Consider the following 24,508-nt stretch of genomic DNA (forward strand, 5'->3'; position numbering starts at 1 on the left):
ACACCGTTTTGTGACTCCGGTGTTGATCCGCTAAACATATGATTCTGTTCCCGCTCTCATCTGCAGTGTTTGTAGCGAGCACCGACTTTATTAATATATTTAATACAGTTTGTGGTTCGGTACTAAAAAAGCTAAAGAGTTCGATGAGTGACACTGGTTGACATTGTTTTTTTTTTCTATTGCAGAAATCGTCGACTCAAGGTGACAACAACAGAAGTTATATTTCCAGATGTTGTCCTTCCGAAACAGGGACATGTGGAAATAAACCTATGCATATATACCATCCATGCTGCCTCCGTCATTTGAATGACAACTGTGCCTTCTTCCTGCCTCCAGTAGAAAACTTCCCAAGCGCCCCAACGCACGTCTCAACAGCTAAGAATAAACTGCGACCAGAGGTTGCACTTTTCGGTTTGAATTTTGTCAATCTTGTGCACAGTGCTTTCATGATGATGATGAAGTGGTTATTTATTGAACATTTGATACGGAAGGTAAAAGAATATTTGCTGCCCCGGCATCTGCTATCGCGACAGGAAGCACCTGAGCTGGGGTAGCGAACTTTCATAACTCAAAATCTGGTTTTCCTTCCCGAAATTGTGCTACTTTAAAAGAACTATCGTTTTATTTTTTCATTGACATATATATGCACACTTCGGTGTGCTCAAAACTGACATGTAGTTTATCTTATCTTGCTTCTTAGCAAGAACAGCTTATGCACAAGTAGTTAACTCACAAATGGCCGTGTTTAGAGCCGTGGATTAAATGTAAAACTTTGCGTGAAATATGCAACGACTTTTAAATTAAGCGATCGGCCTGTCATTATAAAACGTCGATAGAAGTTTGTTTCTGGAATAGGGTTGCAGACAACCAGAAAAAAAAGTGAAAGAGATAGAACGGAAGCAAGACCATAGATACACACCTTCGCTGACAACGTGCCTCATTCAAGCAAGTCGAACACCGGGTTTATAACTATAATCGCATACTTCCATCATACAAAGCGTCAGAGCGCCGCTCCAACCAAGAGCGCCGGCCTACTACCATGACGCCACGGGCAACCACCTTGTACCTGTGTATAGGTCTTGCAATACGGTTCCTTACAGTGCGCCCGCGCTGGCAGAGTTCCAAAACACATCATTTAAAGCAAAAATAAAAATATTAGACACACTCATCTTTTGACCATCAGAGTCATTATCATCAGCAGCAGCCTGACTAGGCACACTGGAGGGCAAAGATCACTCCGATTTCTCTGCAATTAACCCTTTTCTTTGCGCACAAAAAGCAGCACCGCGACAAAACAGCACAGGGAAAGAATAGCATGGTGTCAACAAAACAGCACAGGGAGAAAAGAGCGCACGTCAAAACATCACGCCGAACAAAACGGTTAAGCGACAGAACAGTAGAGCGAAAAAGCAGCGCGACGATAGAAGAGCACGGGGAAAAACAGCACGACGACAAAACAGCCCATTGGAGTACGATGCAGCGTTGCTGGAAGGGAGAACTATCATAGCTATAGCTTCAGATGGTAAATCACCACACATACGGCGGTGACATTTGGAGTTAGCGAATGCTCATTTAACAGACTCAATAAGCAACAGGAAAGGGTAATATACACAATCTCAGATATCCACTTTTTTAAATCATATCAAATCAAATCATAGTCAATTTTATTCAAACAGTTATTAAAAAATACATGCCAATCATCTGGGTCCTTAGCCTTCTCGGCTAGACTTGGGCCCATGCAGGAAGTGCAGAATAAATATAGCGAGACAACTCAGTGTTATACAGCAGTTATGCGAAAGTTATATACAAATAAAAGCTAAATACTCAAGAAATTATACAATAGTTAGGAGGACAAAAACAAAAAAATAAAACAATTAATGCATATAAGAGAAACACTGATTTATAGTGGAGTCTAATGTTGCTGGCTCCGAAAAAACTTCTTTATATCGGCGATTGACAATTGACCTGTTTGTAAGTTAGCTGGCAGTTGGTTCGAAATTTTAGCACTGGTATAGGAAATCGTTCTTTTTCCGTACTCATTATTTACAACTGGAAGGTTAAAACGACAATTGAAAAAATTTCTAGTTGGACGAGATGGATATACGAAAACAGATGATGAGAGTGGGATATTATGGTTTAGTATATGTATAACCGCACAAGCTAGTTCGAAATCCCGCATAGCAAAGAAAGGTGTAATGTCTAGGTCACGAATGAGCGGAACGGATCTATCTGTGCATTTACTATGCGTTATTATACGAAGGGCTCTTTTTTGTAAAATTGCTATTTGATTTAAATAAGTGCTAAACGTAAGTCCCCAGGACTCTATACAGTAAGCCTTATTGTTTTGAAAAAGGCAATAATACAAAATTTTTAATGCGTGAAGCGAGAAGAACTTTCTAGCTTTTGTTAAAACAAAGCAAGCCCGTCTCAGTTTACTCCTTACACGAATTTTGTGAGGATTAAGATTGAAAGCTGAATCTAGAGTTAGACCAAGATATACCTGTTGATCGACTCGTTCGAGGGGTTTTGCGCCTATTCTTAGCTCATTTAAGCTATTTCAGTTTTATATCGGCTGAAGAAGACAATGTATTTAGTCTTTGAGGTGTGAATTGTTAAATTGTTTTGTAGAAACCACTGGCATGTCAGAGAAAGATCACTATTAGCGTGCGTTTCAACCATATTAGGTTCATGGCTAGAGAACAGAAGGGCTGTATCATCAGCATACATAATAGTTTGGGCATAATTCAGAGCATCTGGAAGATCAATTATGTACAAAGAAGAGAGTAATGGTCCGAACACCGAGCCCTGAGGCACGCCACATAGGATAGAATGAACGCTTGATACGTGTTTGTCAATTTTCACACACTGCTTGCGGCCGGAAAAATAGCTTTAGAAAATCTGATTTAATTAACCTCTGAATCAATACAGATGTAATTTTGATAGAAGTATATCGTGGTTCAGGGTGTCAAACGCTTTTTTAATATTAATATAAATGCCAACTACATAATCTTTGTTATTTAATGTTTTGTTGATACATTCACTTAAACGCTGTACAGCAGTCGTTGCTGTACAGCTGTACAGCAGAAGTAGTCGTTGAATAAATAACGCTGAAAAAGTAGTTCTTGAAGCATCTGTTCTGCGAGTTGATCATCATGATGCTGAACTCCGGCAATATGCCCGATGTAGGACTCTGGGTGCACCAAGAGCTGTTATTCTTCAAAATTCTCGCTGTCGGCAATTGAAGCTTCAGCAATTTTGTCCAGAGCGAACTACAGGGCCTTCATATACTGAAAATATCCAGTATCATGCAAGGGCGTCCGCAGAATTTTTTGCAGGGGGGGGCCCCGTTGGTGCCCCGGGGGGGGGGGGGGGGGGGGGTATGTTCGTAGCAGAAAGGCGCTATTTGCGGAGTAAATTTATTTATTTATATATAAATAAAAATTAAACAAAATGCACACATGAAAGAAAAATTACAAACAGCAAATTAAAGCGCGGCTAGGAGAGGTACATTGGAGTTTATCAACGAAGAAACAACTAAAATTAATAAAAATGCAAAAAGATGCTATATCACTTCGTGGAGAAGAGTGCTCAGTCTTGCTGCATACGGGTTCTCGACTCACCCGGATTGATGACCAGCACACAGCACAATATGTTCACAAACACGCAACTACAGTCACTCAGTCAGTCTTCCTTGAACAGCAACTGTAGGCGCCTCGGATTTTTCTGGGCGAATTGCGTAATTACACGTGTGATAAATTCACTTCTGTGCTTCATTACACGCTCTCGGTGCACACTCATCATACACATTGATTGGAAAAACTGTTGAACGCGTACGTTGAAAACAAAAGATGACTATATATACAACGAAAACTTATTTACAAGATAAATGCACGCTCGCCGCTTCATACACCTCGCTCCATCTTGCTTGCGCATCCGCACAGTCGAGCAACCGCACACACACTGCTCTCCGCTCGTCGTTTTCTTGTCCGCTGTCTTGGTTGTTCTCAGCTTCGCTGACAACCGGCCACTAAAAACACCCAAGCACAAACACAGAGGCGCGCACACGTGCAATGGCTTACTTGCCGCAGTATCCCCGAATGCGCACTTTGGGGGTGAAAGGAACGCCGCGCAACTTCCGAGGGGAAGGGACACTCGCCACTCCAGTCGGAAAATTTGTTTTTGTGTTTTTATGGGGTTCAGAGCCCCAAAACGACTCAGGCTATGAGGGATGGAGTAGTACAGAGTTCCGGGTAATGTCGACCACCTGGGTCTCTTTACCATGCACTGACACGCACAGTACATGGGCGCTGTTGTGATTTGAGGCCCAGCCAGAGGTGACAGGCGAGCCAGGCAGGCGCCATCGGGCTGCGTTGACCAAAGGCGCTGGTTTTCGCAGAAGACGCAAAGAACGCTGGTGTGGGGGCGCCTCGGGAGACTGCGTCGCCGTGAACAAAAGCAGCTAATCCCCTTTGCCGGAGATTCTGAAAGCGGCGCTTCTACCGAACTGCGCTACCCGTGGATCGGAGGAGACAGCGAGCGGCGGCGGCGCCAACTCATCGCCCGCTTGCCCCTGAGCAGCCCGACAAAGCGGGGGTGGACACGGCTGATTTTACCTTCCCTCCTTAAGAATTCATCGGTGACCGGCGTAACGATAGGCGAAAACAAGATGCCCCGTGCACTGTCTGCCTCCGTGTCGCTATCTCTCTAGAGATCAAAGAAACAGACACCCATCTCAGGGCGGCTCGAAACACATGCTCGCCGGTGCCGCTGTATGTCTGGAACAGGTCGCCCTTCAGTAGAGCTAACGATGGCGTGGTTTGAAAACGGCGGAACGACGCACGCCCGGACGCGGCATTTCGCAGATGTGACCATGCGGGGCTGCTTTTACCCTTTTGACTGAGCGCACCACCGCCCCTGGCGTGCGGCCATCACTCACGGTTCGAGTGAGTGATTTTCCAGGGGGGTGCAGCCGCCCCCCCTTGCCCCCCCCCCCCCCCCTCCGGACGCCCATGCCAGTATGCGATGCTTACTTTTAACGATGACAAGATTGCCCGAGAAGACATTTTCAGTTTGTTTGGTGTTTAGTCAGGAAGCTGCACAGTGGTTGTCTGAGGCTGACCGGCGGTTACTTTACTTTGAGAAATGGGATGCACAGCTGACCTGAAAATTCATTCATAACCGTGCATTTGTTGAGTGTAATTTTACATTAAAGCTCTTTTTTACACTTTGGGGAGAGTTATTTCCTAACATCAATTTTCGCAACATTTGATCAAACCTACTTTTATCGCTTAGAAGCCTATTTTATTAAAGGGTTAATAGTCAACAAATTTGATCCCATAGCTCAGGAACCACAAGAAACCATTAACACAAACCTGACATAGGTGGGAGACTACTGAAGCAGAGTTTTAGAATAATTGAAGTTAATTTCGTTTCGCAGGATGTTTATTGCCTCTTAATTTTGCCTTGATTAAAATATACATTTTAGATATCAATTTCAGTGCTTGTGCAAATACGTGTGCGTTGCTTCTTACAGTAGTCTGTTTAATAAATATACTGCCAGCGGCAAAAAAACCTGGCAGCAACAGCAGCAGCACTCCCTACGTCCAGTAAAATACGTACTGCTTCAAAATGACGGCCGGTGGAGCGAGTTGATGCATGCTGCGTTGTCTTTTTGTTCCTTGTCTTGTCGTCGCTGAGCCACAATATCTTCAGCCGTACGTGCTTCATTCATCAGTGCATTTTCGTTGCGCTGCGCTAAGGGCCTCGTGGTTGTAAAGCAAGTAACGCAGCGCTGATATGCATTGATCACATGGGCGAGAAAAACACCGTGCAAGCTAGCTAGATTCAAACTTCATTCTAACTAGCTCGAGCCTAACTTGAGCTAGCTTTTCTATTTTCTGTTTATTTCCCATGTTAGGCTGTCGTAAGCTTCAATAATGAAGCATGCCTTAGGCTATCGGCGCCCGCTCTGTGTTTCGTGACCGAAATAGCGTACAGATTTATTTCAATAAAATGAAGTTCGGTTTGGTATCCTAATTTTATAGTATCAAATTAAAATGAGATATCTGCCGTCCTTTAAACGCTTTTGTTCGTCTATTGTTTTCTACGAAGAAGAAAAAATGATAATACGTAACACCTAACATTTTATAATGCATGATAAATAACAATACATAAATCTCCATTCGAACCAGACAGGCGCTAGGCTTTTCGATGCCTAACACTCGGCCATTGCAGTAGCCTCTCGATCTCCCTTTTCTAACTGGTAGCCCCTCTCGCTATGCTTTGGAAGTCGTCATCGCCGCGAATGTCATTTATGGCCGCTGAAGAGCTTTCGAGGGATATGACACGTAAAAGAGCGAAACACGTTTAGTGAACAAGAATTCCGTCCGGAAGCCGAGACGTCGTTTACATCTTTTAAGAACTCTCTTGCTAGCTGTTATTCCTTTCTTTTCACACATGAAGGTAAACTAGCCGGGACATTTGACCGCAGAGCATATGCCGGGCTATTTTATCTCTCAGTTGCCTAGATTCATCTTACATAATAAAGAAAGAAAATAGATGACCGAAGGCAAGCAAGCAAAGACTATATGGCCACTAGTTCTGCCATGTGCACCGTTCAAGCAACGTTGTTCTTCAAGGAATGAGCCTGCCCCGTTTCTTAATGAACCAGCGGAACGAGCACTAGCTAACTACAAAGGTCGCTGCCGCAAGTGTTGTGATTTACCGTTTGCCTTTATGGCTACGATAGTTCACCCTTCAGAAGCTTTGCATCGTACACCGCCGTGCTGTTTTGTCGTCCTGCCATGTCTTCACTGCGCTGTTTCGTCATTGTGCTGCTTTTTGTGCGCTGTTTTCAGGCATGCTGTTTTGACGTGTGCTGTTCTTTGGTGCCCCCGTTGCCTTCACATTACATGCCTTGACCAAGCCCATATTTTCCCCGTAATTTCGACTATGATGCATTAACCCGCCTTTGTTCCACCTTCCACTCTGCCTGCTTCCGGTCTCTTAAAATTACACCCATCATTTTTCTTTCCACAGCTCACTTCGTCGTCCTTATCTTAAGTTGAACCCTTTTCGTTAGCCTCCACGTTTCTGCCCCGTAGGTGAGTACCGGTAAGAACGCTGTTGTATACTTTTCTCTTGAAATATATTGATAAACTGCCATTCATGATCTGAGAGATCCTGCCATATGCGCTCCACCTCATTCTTAGTCTTCTAGTTATTTCCCTCTCATGATCCGGATCAGCAACCACTATCTTCCCTGAGTAGACGTATCCCTTATCCCTTCCAGCACCTCGCTACCAGTTGTGAATGACTGTTCTCTTGCGAGACGGTTGAACATTACTTTGGTCTTCTGCATATTAATTTTAAGATCAACCGTTCTACTCTGCCTGTCTAACTCATTGATTACGCTTTGAAGTGCATCTCTTTAGTGACTTAGCAAGGCAAAGTCATCACCGAATCAAAATTACTTACAGGTGCTATGGTTAATTCTTATTCTCAGATGTTCCCAGTCGAGGCATCGGAACACCTCCTTTAAAAAAGAGGTGAATAGCATTGGCGAAATCATGTTTCATTGTGGCGCACTTCCTTATTCAAATTTTATTTCTGGCTTTACAGACGACTGCGGTAACTGTGCAGTGGTTATAGACATCTTCCATGCAGTATTTTTGTTTAAAAGTCTTCGACACGCTGATTGCACAATGCCTGCATGATTGCTGAGGCTTCCACTGAGTCTAATCATCAGAGTAATACAGGTGGAAGGACAGCTGGCGGATAATTTCAGTTCTTCCTGGTTTCCACGCAGCCGCTGAGCTGTACTGCGCATCTCCGCATCTAGTTTCCGCTATGTAGACCAATGAGGTGATATCCAAAATGCTCGCCATCATTCTCAGATAAGGATAGAGAGTGGTAAGTTAACGTCCACGCCACGCAGCAGATGCAAGTAGAACCCGAGCGGCCTAGTCCTATACAGCTGCGTACGGCAAATGATCCGTAATGCGAACAGCCTTTGTTAAAGACATACTGCCGACAGCGCACGGCCGCGGAGCGGTTGCAAGGCCTAGTGGCGGCGTGCCCGTACCGAAAGCGCGCTTCGTACGAGGGAGGGTATAGAAGGTGAGGGCGAAAGTCTCCCTTGCGCTAGGTTGGGCATGCAAGACGCACGCTGGGTGAGTGCGGCGTTCGCGTTATTACATGTTTGCGGCGCCTGCGCACGGGCACTTGTGTCGATGCACTGCTAAATGCAATGCGCAGTGTAACCTTCTGTACGCGCGTCCAAGTGGGCGCACGCGGCGCAAGCGGCCGAGCTGTCGAAGAAGCTCGAAGATAAGCCGTGGCCTCTGCTTCGCGCTAACGCTGATTACGCTTAAAGCAACTGCAGTGGTAGAGACGATTCCATGTGTGCTTCACCAGGGAAAAAAACGAAAAAAGGAGCAAGTAAAAGTCTCAAGCAGTCTTAGCGGCAGGCAAGAAGCCGTGATCTACACTAGATCCTTTTAAGGCTTCTTTTCTTTAATTTCCGTCTTTTACCATTCGTTTGATAACTATTCATTTAATTCATCAGCTTCACGTAGCAATCGTTGTTACCTTACTCTGATGCATGCCCATACGAATAGCAAGCAATAAAACCAACATTACGCTTGACAGCTCGGCTCAACTAAAAAGTGTGAAACTCTTTATTTTCACATATCGAGTTAACAGCAGCTGCATTCCGTTACAATACCGTGGGAAACTTCTTGCTATTCTTGCCGCGATGCTGAACTGAATAGAATCCATTAGAAAGGAAGCAGACTTTCGCTTAAATGGGGCACGCAATTCTTCATACGGGTTTATCGGCAGACTTCCATGAATACTTTTTAAGGCGGAAGCCTTTAATGTCTCATCGCTGTAAGCAGCAGTTGTCGACAGAAAATGTCACGCTTTTCAATTGGTGGAAACGGTCGTGACGTCACAGTGCGCGAATTTCAAACGGGGCCAATTGCACTTTGGCTAGTAACCATACAACCAATTGAAGGGATCGTATAGTGATGCTCCAAGTAAGTGGGACTGAGCTTAGTTAATTGCTTAATTCCCCAATTAGCCTAATTAGCTTTACTAGTTAGGCCATATAAATAAATAAAAGCGATTAAGAAATTGGTCGAGCTCAGGAATCGAACCCCGGTCTTCGGCGTGAGAGACGAGCACGCTATCCACTCCGCCATGCCAGCTCGATGGTTTGGAATGAACAAAGGCGCTTCTAGTGAATACGGTGTCTTCACTCACTCTCATCCTCCTCCATTCCCCTCCGGCGAGGTTTAGGTGTCCACCGACAAATGAGAGACAGATACATTTCCTTTCCTCAAAAACCAATTTACCGACGAGCAAGGCGTAGAACCGAATGGGCGATGGCGTTCTATGGACTCCTCGGCAGCAGCGTTGCAAGGCGCTGTCGCGTTCCACTCTTAGGGGCGAAACTTACTCTTAAACACACATCAGTGACCACACTTTAGGTCAAAAAAGTGCCCCCCTGAATTTTGACGGGTGTCCACCGAGATATGTGAGACAGTTACTGCGTAATTTCCTTTCCTCAAATAGAATTTTCATTTTCTTCATTACGGCTCCTCTTTATCTATCTTCTTTCACTCCCACCTCCCTTCCTCTACGGTGCGGTTCAGGTGTCCACCGAGATGACAGAAAATTACTGCGCCATTTCATTTCCTCAAAAAGCGTTGCGTTCAAAGGGCAAGACATCGCGCCGAACGGGTGGTGGCGTGCCGTGGACTCCCTGGCAGCGCTACAACGCGCTGTCGCGTTCCACTCCTAAAGGCGAAGCTTAAGCGTCATTAATTAGCAGTTAATTAGTATTCAGGCATTAATCAGTAATTGAGAATTAATTAGTGATTTGCCATCACTTAGTAATTAGTACTCAAATATATGTGACGCCACCAGTGCCACAGAAACAGCGAAGGTGGTGCGGAAAACGCTTCCGCCTCTACCCACTTTAGACAGTCAAAGTGCCCCCTGACTTTTGTAACCGTAGGCAACGCCCAGCATTTAACGTTGGGCTTTTCAAAGAAACTAATGTTTGAATTTCTCACCCATAAACATTTGAGCGTATAGCTTTTGGGATGTGCTAGGACGTTTAGGATTGTTCTAAATTTATTCAAGCTGAAATACTCAGAAATGCTGGCTGGCTTTTTCAAGCATTTAATGAATATTTTTGGGATAGTCATGTGTCCTAGGACCTGCTCTTGAGTTGTTTATTTCAAAAATTCCATTTGTTCTCTCAAAGGATGGAAAAGATCTCACTTGTACTAGAGTCCTTCAGCAGCTTTCCTTTCATAAAACTCCCGCAGAAGCTTGGTTTGCGGGCGAAAGAGGCCGATAAACGCACCACCGGGGATCGAGGATCAGCAATTCACACACCGCCTCGTCGGCGTATGGTATGTTTGTACGAGAAAATCTTCCTTCCTCGCACATGCTGTTATGTGGACTTTTAATTATTCCTGAGTGATCGAAGCGGACGTTCTGTACCCGTCACATTTCCGTTATTCTAGCCCGCTTGGCACTTGGAGCGCTACCGGCAGTGCCACGGCTGGCTCGGTATCCGTGATAATCTGGCTGCTGCACAGAGACTCTTCCTGCTTAATGTGACATTAAAACACTGCCCAAAAGTGCGGCGTGGTCATTAACCTACAACATACATGTCAACGAGACGCAGTGAGCGGTAAGGCAACGCCCGCGTAAACAGACGACCCTCGCTGGATTCATACTGCCCTTGGGTTGCTACTTTGCGCACAGTATCGCCGTTTCGCGTGCTCTTGCACGGCCACACTGCGCATGTGCGAGGAGTAAGTGATGTCACTACGCACAGCTGGCGTGCCGGCGGCCCCGGCACGCTAGCTGTGCGCCGCTACTGCGCATCGGCGGGGAGAGAGAGAGAGAGAGGCGATGGAGAACGCGCGGCAGCGGCGGCGGCGGCACCCCTGAGTCACCCACACAGCGACAGCGGCTGCGCGCCAGCTGTGCGCCGTGTGACGTCACTGCTCGTCGCGCAAGCGCTGTGTGGCCTTTCCTTGACTCCGCGATATGGCTAGGCCGCTAGCGTAGTGTTGCTTTCGCACTGACAGGCATTGACAGGCATGCCTTTGGTGCGATATTGTTGCGAAAGCAACACTACGCGATTCGGCGAGCCATTTCGCAACAATATCGCACCAAAGGCATGCCTGTTAATACAGCTACCAAGGCACTCACGGACAACTAATGTAGCCACTGAAGACGTAAGCAAGAGCTCAAGCAAGAGCTCTTCGCAGGACTCGTGCGCAGCCCACCAAGCACTGTGGCAGAGTTCCTCACCGAGGCGGCAACTATGGAGAAGACACTGGAACAGCGAGCCCGCCAGTACAGTCGCGACGTCAACACCTTCGGGCCTGATCCCATCTCCATGCCTCCCGGTATCGACGCGGCCTTTCTACGCGAGCTGGTCCGATCCGTCGTCAGAGAGGAACTGCAGGCCTTCCGTACGCCGTCCGAGACACCATCTTTCACGCCACTGAGCGAAGTCATCCGGGACGAGGTGCGCCTGGCAGCACAACAGCACCAGATTTCCGAGGTTCCTCGCCAGCCTGATGCAAGGCCCACGTATGCGTCCGTCCTGCGCCAGGCCCCTGGGTACGACGTCACTGCCGCGACTCCAGCAGTGCTCTCGTCGAGCTTCCCTCGTGGTGACGCTCCGCCAGCCTATCAGCGGCCGCGAAAGAGTGAAGTGTGGCGTGCCCCGGATCGTCGGCCTCTCTGCTATCACTGTGGCGAGGCGGGTCACCTCTACAGGGCGTGCCCATACCGCCGCGTGGGCCTGCGTGGTTTCGCGCCGGACGACCCGTGCCCTCAGAACGGGGAACGACCGCAGGAGATAGCATTCCATCTGTCGTCGCGCCAGAACCACATCACGTCAGGCCACCAGGAGGCTCGATCACCGTCGCAACGACGCTACCGTTCTCCAAGCCCCCGTCAAGCCGCAGGCTACTCCGGACGCCGTTCTCCCAGTCCACGCCGGGAAAACTGATTCCAGCGGCCTCTGGAGGCAAGGCCGCTGATGCCGGGACTTGTGAAGATCCTCCTGCGCCACTACCACGCGACGATGTTTCTCCAGGAGCGAGTAGCGACAGCATCCGACGCGCTACCTCCGATTTGTGCGTCAAAATTGACGGAATCGACGTGACCGCTTTGCTGGATACTGGTGCCGACTATTCTGTCATGTGCCTGGCCCTTGCCGTACAACTGAAGAAAGTATTGACGGGGTGGTCGGGGCCTAGCATTCGCACTGCTGGGGGTCACCTGATTATCCCTGCCGGCAGGTGCACAGCTCGTGTCGATATCCGTGGTTTTGTGTACGTCGGCGAGTTTGTAGTCCTCCGTGAGTGTTCGAGGGACTTGATCCTCGGTCTTGACTTTCTCCACACGAACGGTGCTGTCATTGACCTCCACGAATCACGGGTCACGTTCTCGACGAAACGGGCCGTGGCACGCACTGACACAGACGATTCACGCTTCACTGCTCTGCGACTTGTTGACGACGACGTAATGGTGCCACCCCGGTCCAGTGTGCTAGTTCTCGTGAGGAATGATTTATTCCACGACTACGAAGGTGTCGCTGATAGCCACGTACCCCTGCTGCTCGAGAAAGGAGTAGCCATCGCTCGCGGGCTCGTCCAACTACAAGACGGTTGTGCTAGTGTGCTCCTTACAAATTTTGCCAACGAGTTGCAGCACCTCGCCAAGGGCACGGCTGTCGCCTTCCTGCATGACTTCGCTGTGGTGCCTCAAGTGTGCGCCCTGGAGACAAGCCCTGAAGACCAGGCCCCACCATGCCCTGTCCTTCCGTCCGTCAGAATCAATACCGATTTGGCGCCTGAGCAGAAGGCTCTTCTCTCGGCGCTTCTAACCGACTTCGCGGGTTGTTTTGCCACAAGCTCCAGGGTCGGTCGTACGCCTGTCGCAAAGCATCGCACTATCACCGACGAGACTACACCACCCGTATGCCAGCGCCCATACCGCGTTTCTTCGACGGAACTCGAAGCCATTAAAAGGCAAGTGGACGAAATGCTCGCCGACGATGTCATTCAACCGTCGACAAGCCCATGGGCGTCACCGGTAGTCCTCGTGAAAAAGAAAGACAACACCCTGAGATTTTGTGTCGATTACCGCAAACTGAACAACGTGACGAAAAAGGACGTTTACCCGCTCCCCAGGATTGATGATGCACTCGACAGACTACGTGATGCCAGGTTCTTTTCCTCCTTGGATCTCAAAAGCGGCTACTGGCAGATAGAGGTGGACGAGCGAGACCGCGAGAAAACTGCTTTTGCGACGCCTGATGGTCTATACGAATTTAAGGTGCTCCCGTTTGGACTATGCTCAGCGCCGGCCACTTTCCAACGCATGATGGACACTGTCTTGTCTGGGCTCAAGTGGCAGACGTGCCTCGTATACCTTGACGATGTCGTCATTTTCTCGCCCACCTTCGAGCAACACTTGGAGCGGCTGCGCACAGTGCTCCGGGCGCTCCAATGTGCGCAACTTACGATCAAGCCCGAGAAATGCTATTTCGGTTTTCAGGAGCTTCGTTTCCTCGGCCATGTTGTCAGCGCGCGCGGTGTTCTCCCAGATCCCGACAAGACCGCTGCTGTTTCCAGTTTCCCGCGTCCCACTGACAAAAAGACCCTTCGACGTTTTTTGGGACTGTGCTCTTACTATCGACGATTCGTCCAAGATTTTTCCAAAATAGCTGAACCCTTAACAGCGCTGACCAGAGACGACACACCCTTCTTGTGGGGAAGCGACCAAGAGGATGCTTTCGTGGAACTCCGCCACCGCCTGCAACGTCCACCGATACTCGCCCATTTCGATGACGCCGCAGCAACTGACATACACACTGATGCTAGCAACGTAGGCCTTGGGGCGGTCCTGGTACAGTGGCAGGATGGCGCCGAACGAGTCATCGCATACGCAAGCCGTACACTTTCGCGCTCGGAATGCAACTATTCAACGACTGAGAAAGAATGTCTTGCGGTAGTCTGGGCCATCAGTAAGTTCCGCCCATACCTATACGGAAGACCATTTCGCGTTGTCAGTGATCACCACTCGTTATGCTGGCTGGCCAGCCTCAAAGATCCATCTGGGCGGTTGGCGAGGTGGAGCCTCCGTTTGCAGGAGTACGACGTAACGGTCGTGTACAAGTCGGGGCGTAAGCACCAAGATGCGGATTGTTTATCACGCGCGCCAGTGGACCTTGCTTCCCCGGAAATCACTGAAGACTTCTCTTTCCTTGGTGCTGTTAGCGCAACCGATATGGCGCAGCTTCAAAGGGAAGACCCAGAGTTAGCGCCGCTCATCGCATACCTGGAAGGCTGCGACGGTCCCCGCATTCCTCGTGTTTTTCTTCGTGGACTCAAATCCTTCACTCTGCAGAACGGCGTCCTCTACAAGCGCAACTTTGAGAGCAACACTGCAACATTTCTGCTCGTAGTCCCGTCCGAGTTGCGACCTGATATCTTGAGCGCTTGCCACGACGAACCATCTGCCGGCCACCTGGGGGTCAGTCGTACCTTAGCGAGGATTCGGCAGAGGTACTACTGGCCAAGATTACTTCCATCAGTGCGGACATACGTCAAAACCTGTCGCGACTGCCAGCGCCGTAAGTCTCCTCCCTTCAAACCCGCAGGATTTCTTCATCCCATAGCGCCTCCGAAGACGCCTTTCCAACAAGTGGGAATGGACCTACTCGGCCCTTTCCCGAAGTCATCCACTGGAAAACGTTGGATTGCTGTCGCGACGGATTATTTGACGCGGTACGCTGAGACAACGGCGCTTGCAAACGGAACTGCTGTCGAAGTGGCTACGTTTTTTGTACACAACAGCGTGCTGCGTCATGGCGCTCCTGCGGTTATAATTACTGACCGTGGAGCTGCTTTCACAGCCCGCTTGACTCAGGCAGTCCTAGATCTGACCCACACCAGCCATAGGCGTACAACAGCGTACCACCCACAGACAAATGGTTTGGTAGAGCGCCTTAACAGAACCCTGGCCGACATGCTCTCCATGTATGTGGATGTGGAGCATAAAACATGGGACCAAATTCTCCCATACGTAACGTTCGCTTACAATACGGCCCTGCAAGAGACAACGCGGCTCACGCCCTTCCAGCTTGTCTTCGGTCGTCCAGTTGTTACTTCTTTGGATGCCATGTTGCCCGTCGACCCTCAGTGTGACCTAGAGCCAGATCTTGACGTCGCCACTTTCGTTCAGCGGGCTGAAGAAGCACGTCAACTGGCCAGGCAGCGAATACACCGTCAACAGCACGCCGACGCTGACCGCTACAATCTCGGACGGCGATTTGTTACGTACGAACCAGGCGACCACGTGTGGGTTTGGACACCAGTTCGTCGCCGTGGGTTGTCCGAAAAATTACTGCGCCGATACTTCGGACCTTACCGAGTTCTCCGCCGCATTAGCGACGTGACGTACGAAGTTTCACCGGCAACCCCAGGCCGCCCTTCGCGCAGACCACCGCATCCGGATGTTGTGCACGTCGTTCGTATGAAGCCGTACCACGACCGTCCTGCTGATTGTACTTGACGCTGAGTGCCGCCGGTTGTGTGTCGTGATAGCTGTGTCTCACTTTCCGTGTCTAACCCATTTTCCCCTCTGTGAAAGCGGCCCGCATCGAGGCGATGCTGCAGGGGAGGGAGCAATGATACAGCTCAGAAGTGGACGAAGAAGTGCTTCGCCATCTCGCTTGTGACGAGGAAGAAGAAGTGGTTCGTCTTCTTGCTGGTGACCGCTCGGCAGACTGGAGCAGTTCTTGTGTCTCTGTGTGCTGTGTAATATTCGTGACAATATTATTGACACTATCATTATACCAGTAGCCGCCGGGGTGGCTCAGCGGTTATGGTGCTCGGCTGCTGACCCGAAAGACGCGGGTTCGATCCCGGCCGCGGCGGTTGAATTTCTTTGGAGGAGAAATTCTAGAGGCCCGTGTACTGTGCGATGTCAGTGCACGTTAAAGAACCCCAGGTGGTCGAAATTTCCGGAGCCCTCCACTGCGGCGTCTCTCATAGCCTGAGTCGCTTTGGGATGTTAAACCCCATAAACCAAACCAAACCAGTATACCAGTGATTACTAGTGCTTGAGGGGGAAAGGCAGAGCGAAACTTTGCGAAATTTTCCGTTGTGATGACATTCACATCAAACAATTCTTCCTTTCCTTGGCTGAAAGAGGGTTCGAAACTACATTGGCGCTGAGCAGCACGTTTTCGTGACTCCTGAGACATCTCGGCCATCGCAGCGCAAGGTCTGGCGCGGTGTATTTGAATTTGCACACAGCACTCACTGGCGACTCAATTACCATGCGCCAAACAGAAGACCTGCTTCAACTGCGCCTGTACACTTACTGCGTGAAACCACAGGATTTGTCGCCACGACACTGACACAAAGCGGAAGAGCATGAATGAAAATGGTGACCATGATGACCATCATGATGATAATCATGATGACAGGAAAGATTTTCGAGGCTGTAAAGCAACGAAAGCATTAAAGACTTCAAACTTTTCAATTAGGCGAGAAGCGCATATTACTCTAGCCCCTGAGGCCATGAAAGAAACGAGGGAGACCAAGCGACCTGCTAAGCTTCGGGAATATAAGAGGTTGAAATGATAAGCATGTTTAGCACCACTATCTGTCGTGTCCCATAACGTTTGGTTTGGTTTATTGGGGCTTGACGTCCCAAAGCAACTAAGGCTATGAGGGACGCCGTAGTGAAGGGCTCCGGAAATTTTGACCACCTGGGGTTCTTTAACGTGCACTGACATTGCACAGCACACGGGCCTCTAGAATTTCGCTTTCATCGAAATTCAGCCGCCGCGGCCGGGATCGAATCCGCATCTTTTGGGTCAGCAGCCGAGCGCCGTAACCACTGAGCTACAGCGGCGGGTGTGTCCCATAATGTGCTACTCCTTTTCTGCAATGTAGTCAAAGCATATGCCATCTCGAAACAAAGGACATAGATTGCGAATATTGTACTCGTGCATTTGTGTTTCTGTGAATATGGGAACTGGTATTAAATAGTACTTTTACTTCTTACCCCCATCTACTGCTTGTCCACAATTGTTCCTTTTATATTATTCTGTTTTCTCACGCATTCCTAAACCTTATGTTTTTTTTGTCCGCCGGCTGCAGATGAGATGTACCATAAATATAGGGTAGTTTCTGGGCCCGATACCCGTAGTTTACTTGCGACATTTTTATTATTTTGAGTACACTACAGCCGCTCTACCAGCAACATTTATGCCATCAAAAAAAGTTTTCGCGCGATCTGTGACGATTACCTCAGCTTCGAGAAACCGCTATCCATATTGTAGTCTTGCAGAGAGAGCTGGTACTCTCGGTACACGTTTTACAAAAAAAAATACACTAATGTGCGTGTTATAACTCAAAAAAGACGGAAAGGAAAAGAAAAAAGAACAAAATAGACCAATCATATACAATAAACCACGATCGGCCAGCCTTTCTTCATATGGTTAAGAAGTCCCTGCGACTAGGCCCGTTGGAACAGCATGGTGAGAGAGCTGTGCTGCTTGAATTTGCACAAACACAGTTAACCACACAGTATTTGCCTGTCCCATGTGAACTCTCTCCGTGTAAATTCATGCAGAACAGCTTTTGTTCAACCATTTTTCACCTCGGTGTCTGCGCATAAGAGCGGTTACATGGTTTTGGGGATAAATACTGGACCTCTTTATCAATGAGTGCTGCTCAAGAAAGTAAATGTGTTTGCTACTGTACGTACGCTGCAGATAGCTGCCCAAGCAATGAATCAATACTAACTTGGCTGAATCACAGCCTTAATGTAAAGCTCCCCCCTTAGCGTAGGATAAACAAGTTAGCCGACTTGACCCGCCGCGAAACATTTGACACGCCTTGTTAAACCAACGTTTATGTTGCCCTAAGCGCTCCCCAGGGCTCTTAATCGCGTTCATTTCCTTTCCCTGCGCGTCTTAGTGCCCACTTTGATCCTTTTACCGCCCTCAACTCATAAATGATTAAGCCCCTTGATTCTGAAATACCACTACTCTGCACCACGGCCCTATTTTCCTCCTCGTTTTATCCACAGTCACTGGATACGTTTTCACGTTTTCCGCCTAGGTCGCCCAATACACACAGCACGCTTTGCGGGCCATAGACCCCCGCCGGCAGCAGGTATTTGCTGACCATAGAGTAGGCGCCTATGGTTCCACTTCTTTAGTGATTGAAAATAAACTGAACTGCGAGTAATGGATTTAACTGTCTACGCTACACCGTCAGCCACATTTTTTTTTTTGGCCAATGAAGGTGCCAAAAATATCGCTGGCGACATGACGAAGCACTTCCGACGCTGGCGAGCGTGAATGCCGTTGCGCGCATTGCATTTGGAACTTCAATACTTCTTGCCTGTACGGACACCACGTTAAAATGAATAATCTAGGGAGTTTCACTGAACACCATTCAAATTTTAACAGTATTGCATTTCAGCTCAAAGAAAATTGCGCAGTATTTATCTATTAATGCTGCGCAAGCCTTGAAACTGAGTGAAATCTTGCTACAGAGACCGCCTACAGAGCACTAGCACGCCGCGCCCCCTCGTGTCTCCACTCCTTACATCCTCTGTGACGTCAGTAACATGTCATGTCCATACCAAAGAGTTCATACAGCGCACGTCATCACCCGTGAACCTTCAACAAAGTATTCTGCTGGGCCAATTGATCAGACGTACTGTCTGAGGGAGGAAAGTAGCGTTTGTACAGCGTAGAAAAAAAGGCGTGGTCAAGATCGACACTAACACACTCGCCAATGAAAGCTAGTTCGCGCTTTGCGTTTAAATGTATGACGTCGATATGACGTACACACCTGCGTGCAGGCTCATTCGAACACACAGCGCTGGCGCGTATACGCAGTTCCCCTCACCTCTAGTATTTTGCTATGCAGGCGCGGCGCCAAGCAAGTGCATTACCCCATCACTTGTTCCTTTGTACTCTTCACACTCTCCTATGACTCCATCCGCCTTTGAGCCATCGACAGTTGCACAAGGGCACAAAATCCGGCTAGAAGTATAACGAGCCAGTCTCCATCCGGACAACTGGTGTCGACCGCCTTTTTGTACTACGACGGATGAACCGGATAAAATATGACGCAATGGAATAGGTGCATAATTCAACTTTGTCGAAAGACTTCGGTTAGTGCTTAGTACCAGCTACTTGTGTGCGTGCTACCTTGAGCACTATGCGGTTTTCGGGAAGAAATGCGGCAGCCTGCAGGAAATCTTCTTGAAAAAGTTAGCAAATTAAGCAGATTGTATTTCTAAGCGGCACGTGTGACGCAGCGAAGTTGATTTGCGCGGAATGTCTCCGTTCAAAAGCTTTCGCCGTAAAGCCTTTACTGCCGAACACTGCCATTGGTGCCATCAAACTTCGCTTGAGTTTACGTCGGGTGGTACACCCAAAGTACCGCAAAATAGGTGCCGTATCTTTGAGATAAACGAGCAGACGGTGTGACAACACTGACCACTGCATTTTGCGAAAGGCAGTAGTTCGGACCTGAGATATGTGTTTCGTGTAGCATAGTTAGCTCATCTGATGATGATGGATGTAGTTCCATGGAAGGTATAATAAATAAAGCAGTGGTACTCAGTCAATGACGAGTAGCTCTTGTAGCAAATGCTGATCTCAGCCTACAGAAGAAAAGATTTCTTACATGGCTTAGCGTGTTGCAAAAATTCTGTGCTTATTTGCTAGTTTATTTCAGCAAAACTGTGAAGTAAAATTAAAATTTTCAATTTGGGGAGCTCACGTGAAACATTATATTTCATCGGCTGGCCTAGTTTTCTCTGGCGCACAATACATGCCAGTGAAAATTCATAAAATGCCTCTAATGATACGCGACCAGCTCGTGGATACCTATGTTTCAAAACACTAATTATAAGTAGGGTTGTTCGTTTTCGGGTAAAACCCGATTTTACCCTATTTTTGCGCCCCGAACGTGTTCCTAAAATATTGGGTAAAACCCGATTTTTACCGATTTCTGAAACAATTGTGCCCACGGAATTGCTGTGGCTCCAGTCTCAGACAAAGAAAACCAGGTGACATAGAGCAAACTGGGAGCCGTACTCGGTCCGTTCGGGAAGCGGCTGCTGAGTCAGTCGTTTGATGACTACCGACCTCTCTTGATTTCCGTGATGGACGATGTAGGCTCGCTTCGCGAGGAGTTTAACCACTACTTGCTGGAAGCAAGCCCCACAAATGAAGGTGTTGAAGTGATGTGGAACGACGCAACTGTGCGTTACCCAAGGCTAGCAAATGCAGCGTTGTCATTGTTGTGCCTAGCTAATGGCAGCTGTGACGTTGAGCGAACGTTCTCTCAGCTAAGGTACCTGCAGAGACCAGACAGGTCTCGGATGGAAACCGAGATGTTCCGCATGCAGATGATTATGTATGTTAATAAGGACGTGTAGAACGTCGATGATCAGCCCTCGTGAATAAAATGTTTCTTTTCTCAAAACTGATCGTTGCCTATCACTGCGAGTAATAATTACCAAAGAAACGCCAAATTTTTCAATACTTAACTAGCCAAGAATATAGCCCTAATTGTTACCCACCGGTTAGAGCAAATGGATCAAATTATTAGTTTGCAAATTTAGCCCGATATAACCCGAATTTCCGAGATTTTCCACAAAAAAACCCCATTTCTCCCCTATTATCAAGCCGAAAAATAACGCCTGATTTTTACCCCCCGAATTTGAAAAAATATAAAACCCGAAAAAGAATAACCCTCATTGTAAGCCGTATGCGACACCACTGTAAATAATGACGAAGATACGGCCTCGTTGCTGATTCAAAGCGAGATATCACCACGTATGAAGAATTCACAGCAATTAAACAGCTCTCTAGCATCGATACTGCTTTAACTGCTTTAAATATTCTTTTTTTCTGAGGGGCAATTACTGACTAGAACAAACTTAATAGCGAGACTGTTAATCATAATTCTTTACTGCTGTTTGAAAAGTGCCTGCAAATGTTATGAATTTGAGTGCGTTTATATCCTTCTATTTTGTTTTGTCTCACCCTGCTATGATCTGTACAAGATCGCAGTATCTATAAATAAATAAACTAAATAAAAAATACTTCGCTGCTTAAGGAATATAAAATACGGGGTGAAACATGCGGTTGAGGAAGGAGGGAGGGAGGTAAAGAGAGAGAGCTGATGCGATGGAGAGCTGCGGACAAATTTCGGCCGCTGGTGATTCTTTGTGAGCCCACTAAGAAAAAATTAAATTTCGCTTATGTAGATTAATTACAGCATTTCAATTACTTGCAACGAAAACGGACTTTTTGCTAACTAGAAAAGAAAAAAAAAAGGCGTGTATCCCCTTTCGGGGCCCTTTTCACTACCGAAGGGCGGTAATATCGACATTTTAAGGCGAAAGCCTTTAATGCCTCTTACTGTCATTAGCAGCCGTGTAGGCAGATGTGTCCGCGTTTCGGCGTCACTACTTAAAAAAAGGGCGTCGAGGCTGGGAATCGAACCAGGGCCTTTGAATGGGAGACGCTACCACTCCGCCACGAAGGCTCAGGGTTTGAGCGTGAATAGAGGAGCATCTAGTGAATGCATGGGTTTCATAAATAAAACAAAATCAATAAAAAATCAAAGTAAGAAGAGAAACAAAAATAAAAATAAAAGAAAAATGAAATATAAAAAACAGTGCGCAAGGAAACGCTTTGTCCTGGTAGCACTTTAGAGAGCCAAAGGGCCCCTTGAATTTTTTTTAAAAGGCATTTTTAAAGATGGACATCGAAGCCACAGTCTTCAAGCCAGGGGTCAAAGAGTCCATAACGGTCTATAGATCAGTACTGTCGTTAAGTTGTCCTTGAGTTGCACTGCGTTGTCCTTAATTTAAGGACAACGCAGCGAGCTATGGAAAGAAAAATGATGGGTGTAACGTTAAGAGATCGGAAGCGGGCGGAGTGTGTGAGGGAAGAAATGCGGATTAATAAAATCCTAGTCGAAATCAAGAGGAAGAAATGGGCTTGGGCAAAGCATGTAATGCGAAGGCAATATAACCGCTGGTCCTAAGGGTAATGGGATAACGGAATGGATTCCAAGATAAGGCAAGTGTAGCAAGGGGCGGGGGGGGGGGGGGAGCCAAACGTTAGGTGGGCGGATGAGATTAAGAAGTTTGCGGGGATACAGGGGCGGCAACTGGCAAAGGACAGGGTTAATTGGAGAGACATGGGAGAGGCCTTTGCCCTGCAGTGTGATTAGTCAGACTGATGATGATGATGATCACCGCCAGCGGTTTCAATCCCCCGATTTACAGAAACTTTATTTAGACTTCAACTCTTAAGCTCTGAGCAATGGCAATGTCGTTTGATGCCGAGACCCCTATAAGAAAACTATTTTTTGCAAAGAAACTGAAATTGGCTATTGTTGGCCTATGTATCACTTTAACGCGCGCTGGCATCGTACCTCACCAGGGCTGTTCTGCATTTCGCTTGCCGCGTGGCCTGGATGCCACCCAACGAACTTAGCTTTTAAGCCGAACACTATTATGGATGAACCACAGCGGCGTGGCCTTGCCCACAGAACATCGCCGCAAGCGGATACGAAATACAACAGGTCTTTACGACCTGCTAAATGGCGCTCCTACAGAAAAAGCTTTTTCGGTTAACGCCTACCTAAATTCTTCGGTATTTCTTCGCGTTTCATTTACTAGAAGTGTTCTTGCACTTGATGCAGGGAGGTAAAAAAAGCCCCGTGGATTAACTTTTTGATGATGTCGTGTAGCAAGCAAAAATTTCTGTGGTGCAATAGCTAGATTCTTAATTTAATTTAATTTAATTGTAGATATTTGTCGAATTAGGCCGGTTTTTTTTTCGTCCGACGAAGGCTTTCCTTCCACTTTGTTCATATGGGATATATGGATATATATGGCTGCATCCAGGGAGACCACACGTTTGTGGCAAAGGGACAAGGGAAGCCACTTTATGCCTTGCTTTGTTTTAGAAAAATTGATTTTTTTTTCGTTCTTGGGGGGAATATGTTGATGAATTCTGGACAAGTGCATTTCTTCGAAGGGCAGTTGTTTATGAACGCAACATCTCGCCTATCTTAAAATTACGCCATCGCAATCAATATAACGGCAGATTACTCCTAGGAACCCTTGTAGTGCTCTGCTATTTACTGTGAAAAAGCCACACTAAGGCAGCCCAAAGTACCTGCTGCGAGCGCAGGACAAACTATGAAAGTATCTACGCGCATTAAGGCTTAAGCAGTGCGTCCTATCAATATGATAAAAAGACTATTTTAAAATATTGCACAGTTGCTTCGCAATAAAAGTCATGTCGAACGAAGCAGGACTTGTGCTGATGTTTTATAGACCACCGAAGAGATTTTTTAGCGGAGAAAACAGGATTTTAGGATAAAACCTATTGATCCCCACTACTCGTTTCAAAGGCGTTACGATGTGACCAAAAACAACAGCATGATCATGCCTTCATGTCAGAGGCAAAGACAGTGGAATCTGCAATAAAGATACACGCAAGAAAAACGGTGCGGACGTCATCTCCGCTTCCTGCGAGAACTGTCGGTGGCGCCGATGCCTGAATTGAATTTTTGGACATTTTCTAGCGTATAAATTAGACCCGTTTTCAGTGCAACATGTACCGTGACATTACAGCAAGGTAGCCTTTCGGTACAAGCAAACTGCAAGTTGTCCTCAGGGCGCCTTTAAAGAGTTGTAATCAGAACCTCGTGAGAAGCGCTCATGTTGGCGGCGCACACTATCGCCAAGTTGGGTAAGAGGAATATGATTGGAATTCAGTTATTAATCCATATAATGCATTATGTGGTCAAATTTCCACCTCCATGTGTCCAGCCTAGCTTGTCCACTTCTTATCGTCCGTCGGGCATCTACTGAAACCTACCTGCGCTTTGCACATGTGAGCATAGCCTGTGCTCAGTGCGCCCTTCGCACATTAGGGTGCCGAATATTGTGAAACCGGTCTATTTCTATTATACAGCTTAGCGCTATAATGCGTCGTTTTCAACGGGAGGCCACCTCACCAACACAAGTTTAACCACACCTCGATAACTAGAGTGCGTCCATATATTTGCGAACTTATATGACGGCCTCAAAGAGAACGTGGGTGTACAGGGTGTTTCACATAAGACACACAATTTTTAAAGACAGGCTTTTGAATTCGAAGAACGCTTTTTTGGTAGAGCCTTGTCCGCTGTGAAGTATATCGGAATACAGCTAAGGCATGCAAGTAGCAGGCTGGATAACTAAATATTGAATAGTCAACTTTTAACTATTAGTCGTAGCCCACCGTAGAGGTAACACTCATTAGAGTTTTTAGAATTTCGAAGAAGCGCTTATCCTCAATGCTGTGGCCGAAATAAATTTTGCCTACATCGCACCAAAATGCATGCACTTTCGA

The 24,508-nt window shown here is 47.3% G+C and overlaps 1 protein-coding gene across 1 annotated transcript in view; it reads left to right on the forward strand.

Annotated features, from left to right (window-relative positions):
* The first annotated feature begins 8,153 nt into the window (after nucleotides 1-8,153).
* The window catches only part of LOC149363356 (uncharacterized), a 40,039-nt gene continuing 23,684 nt past the window's right edge, over nucleotides 8,154-24,508 (forward strand). Inside the window, exon 1 of the mRNA XM_089568478.1 lies at nucleotides 8,154-8,171. Coding sequence (XP_089424604.1) covers nucleotides 8,154-8,171 — 18 coding nt within the window. The remainder of the gene's footprint in view (nucleotides 8,172-24,508) is intronic.

This window comes from Amblyomma mixtum, chromosome 2 (assembly GCF_055824585.1).
Source record: "Amblyomma mixtum isolate Tamu chromosome 2, ASM5582458v1, whole genome shotgun sequence".
NCBI lineage: Eukaryota > Metazoa > Arthropoda > Arachnida > Ixodida > Ixodidae > Amblyomma > Amblyomma mixtum.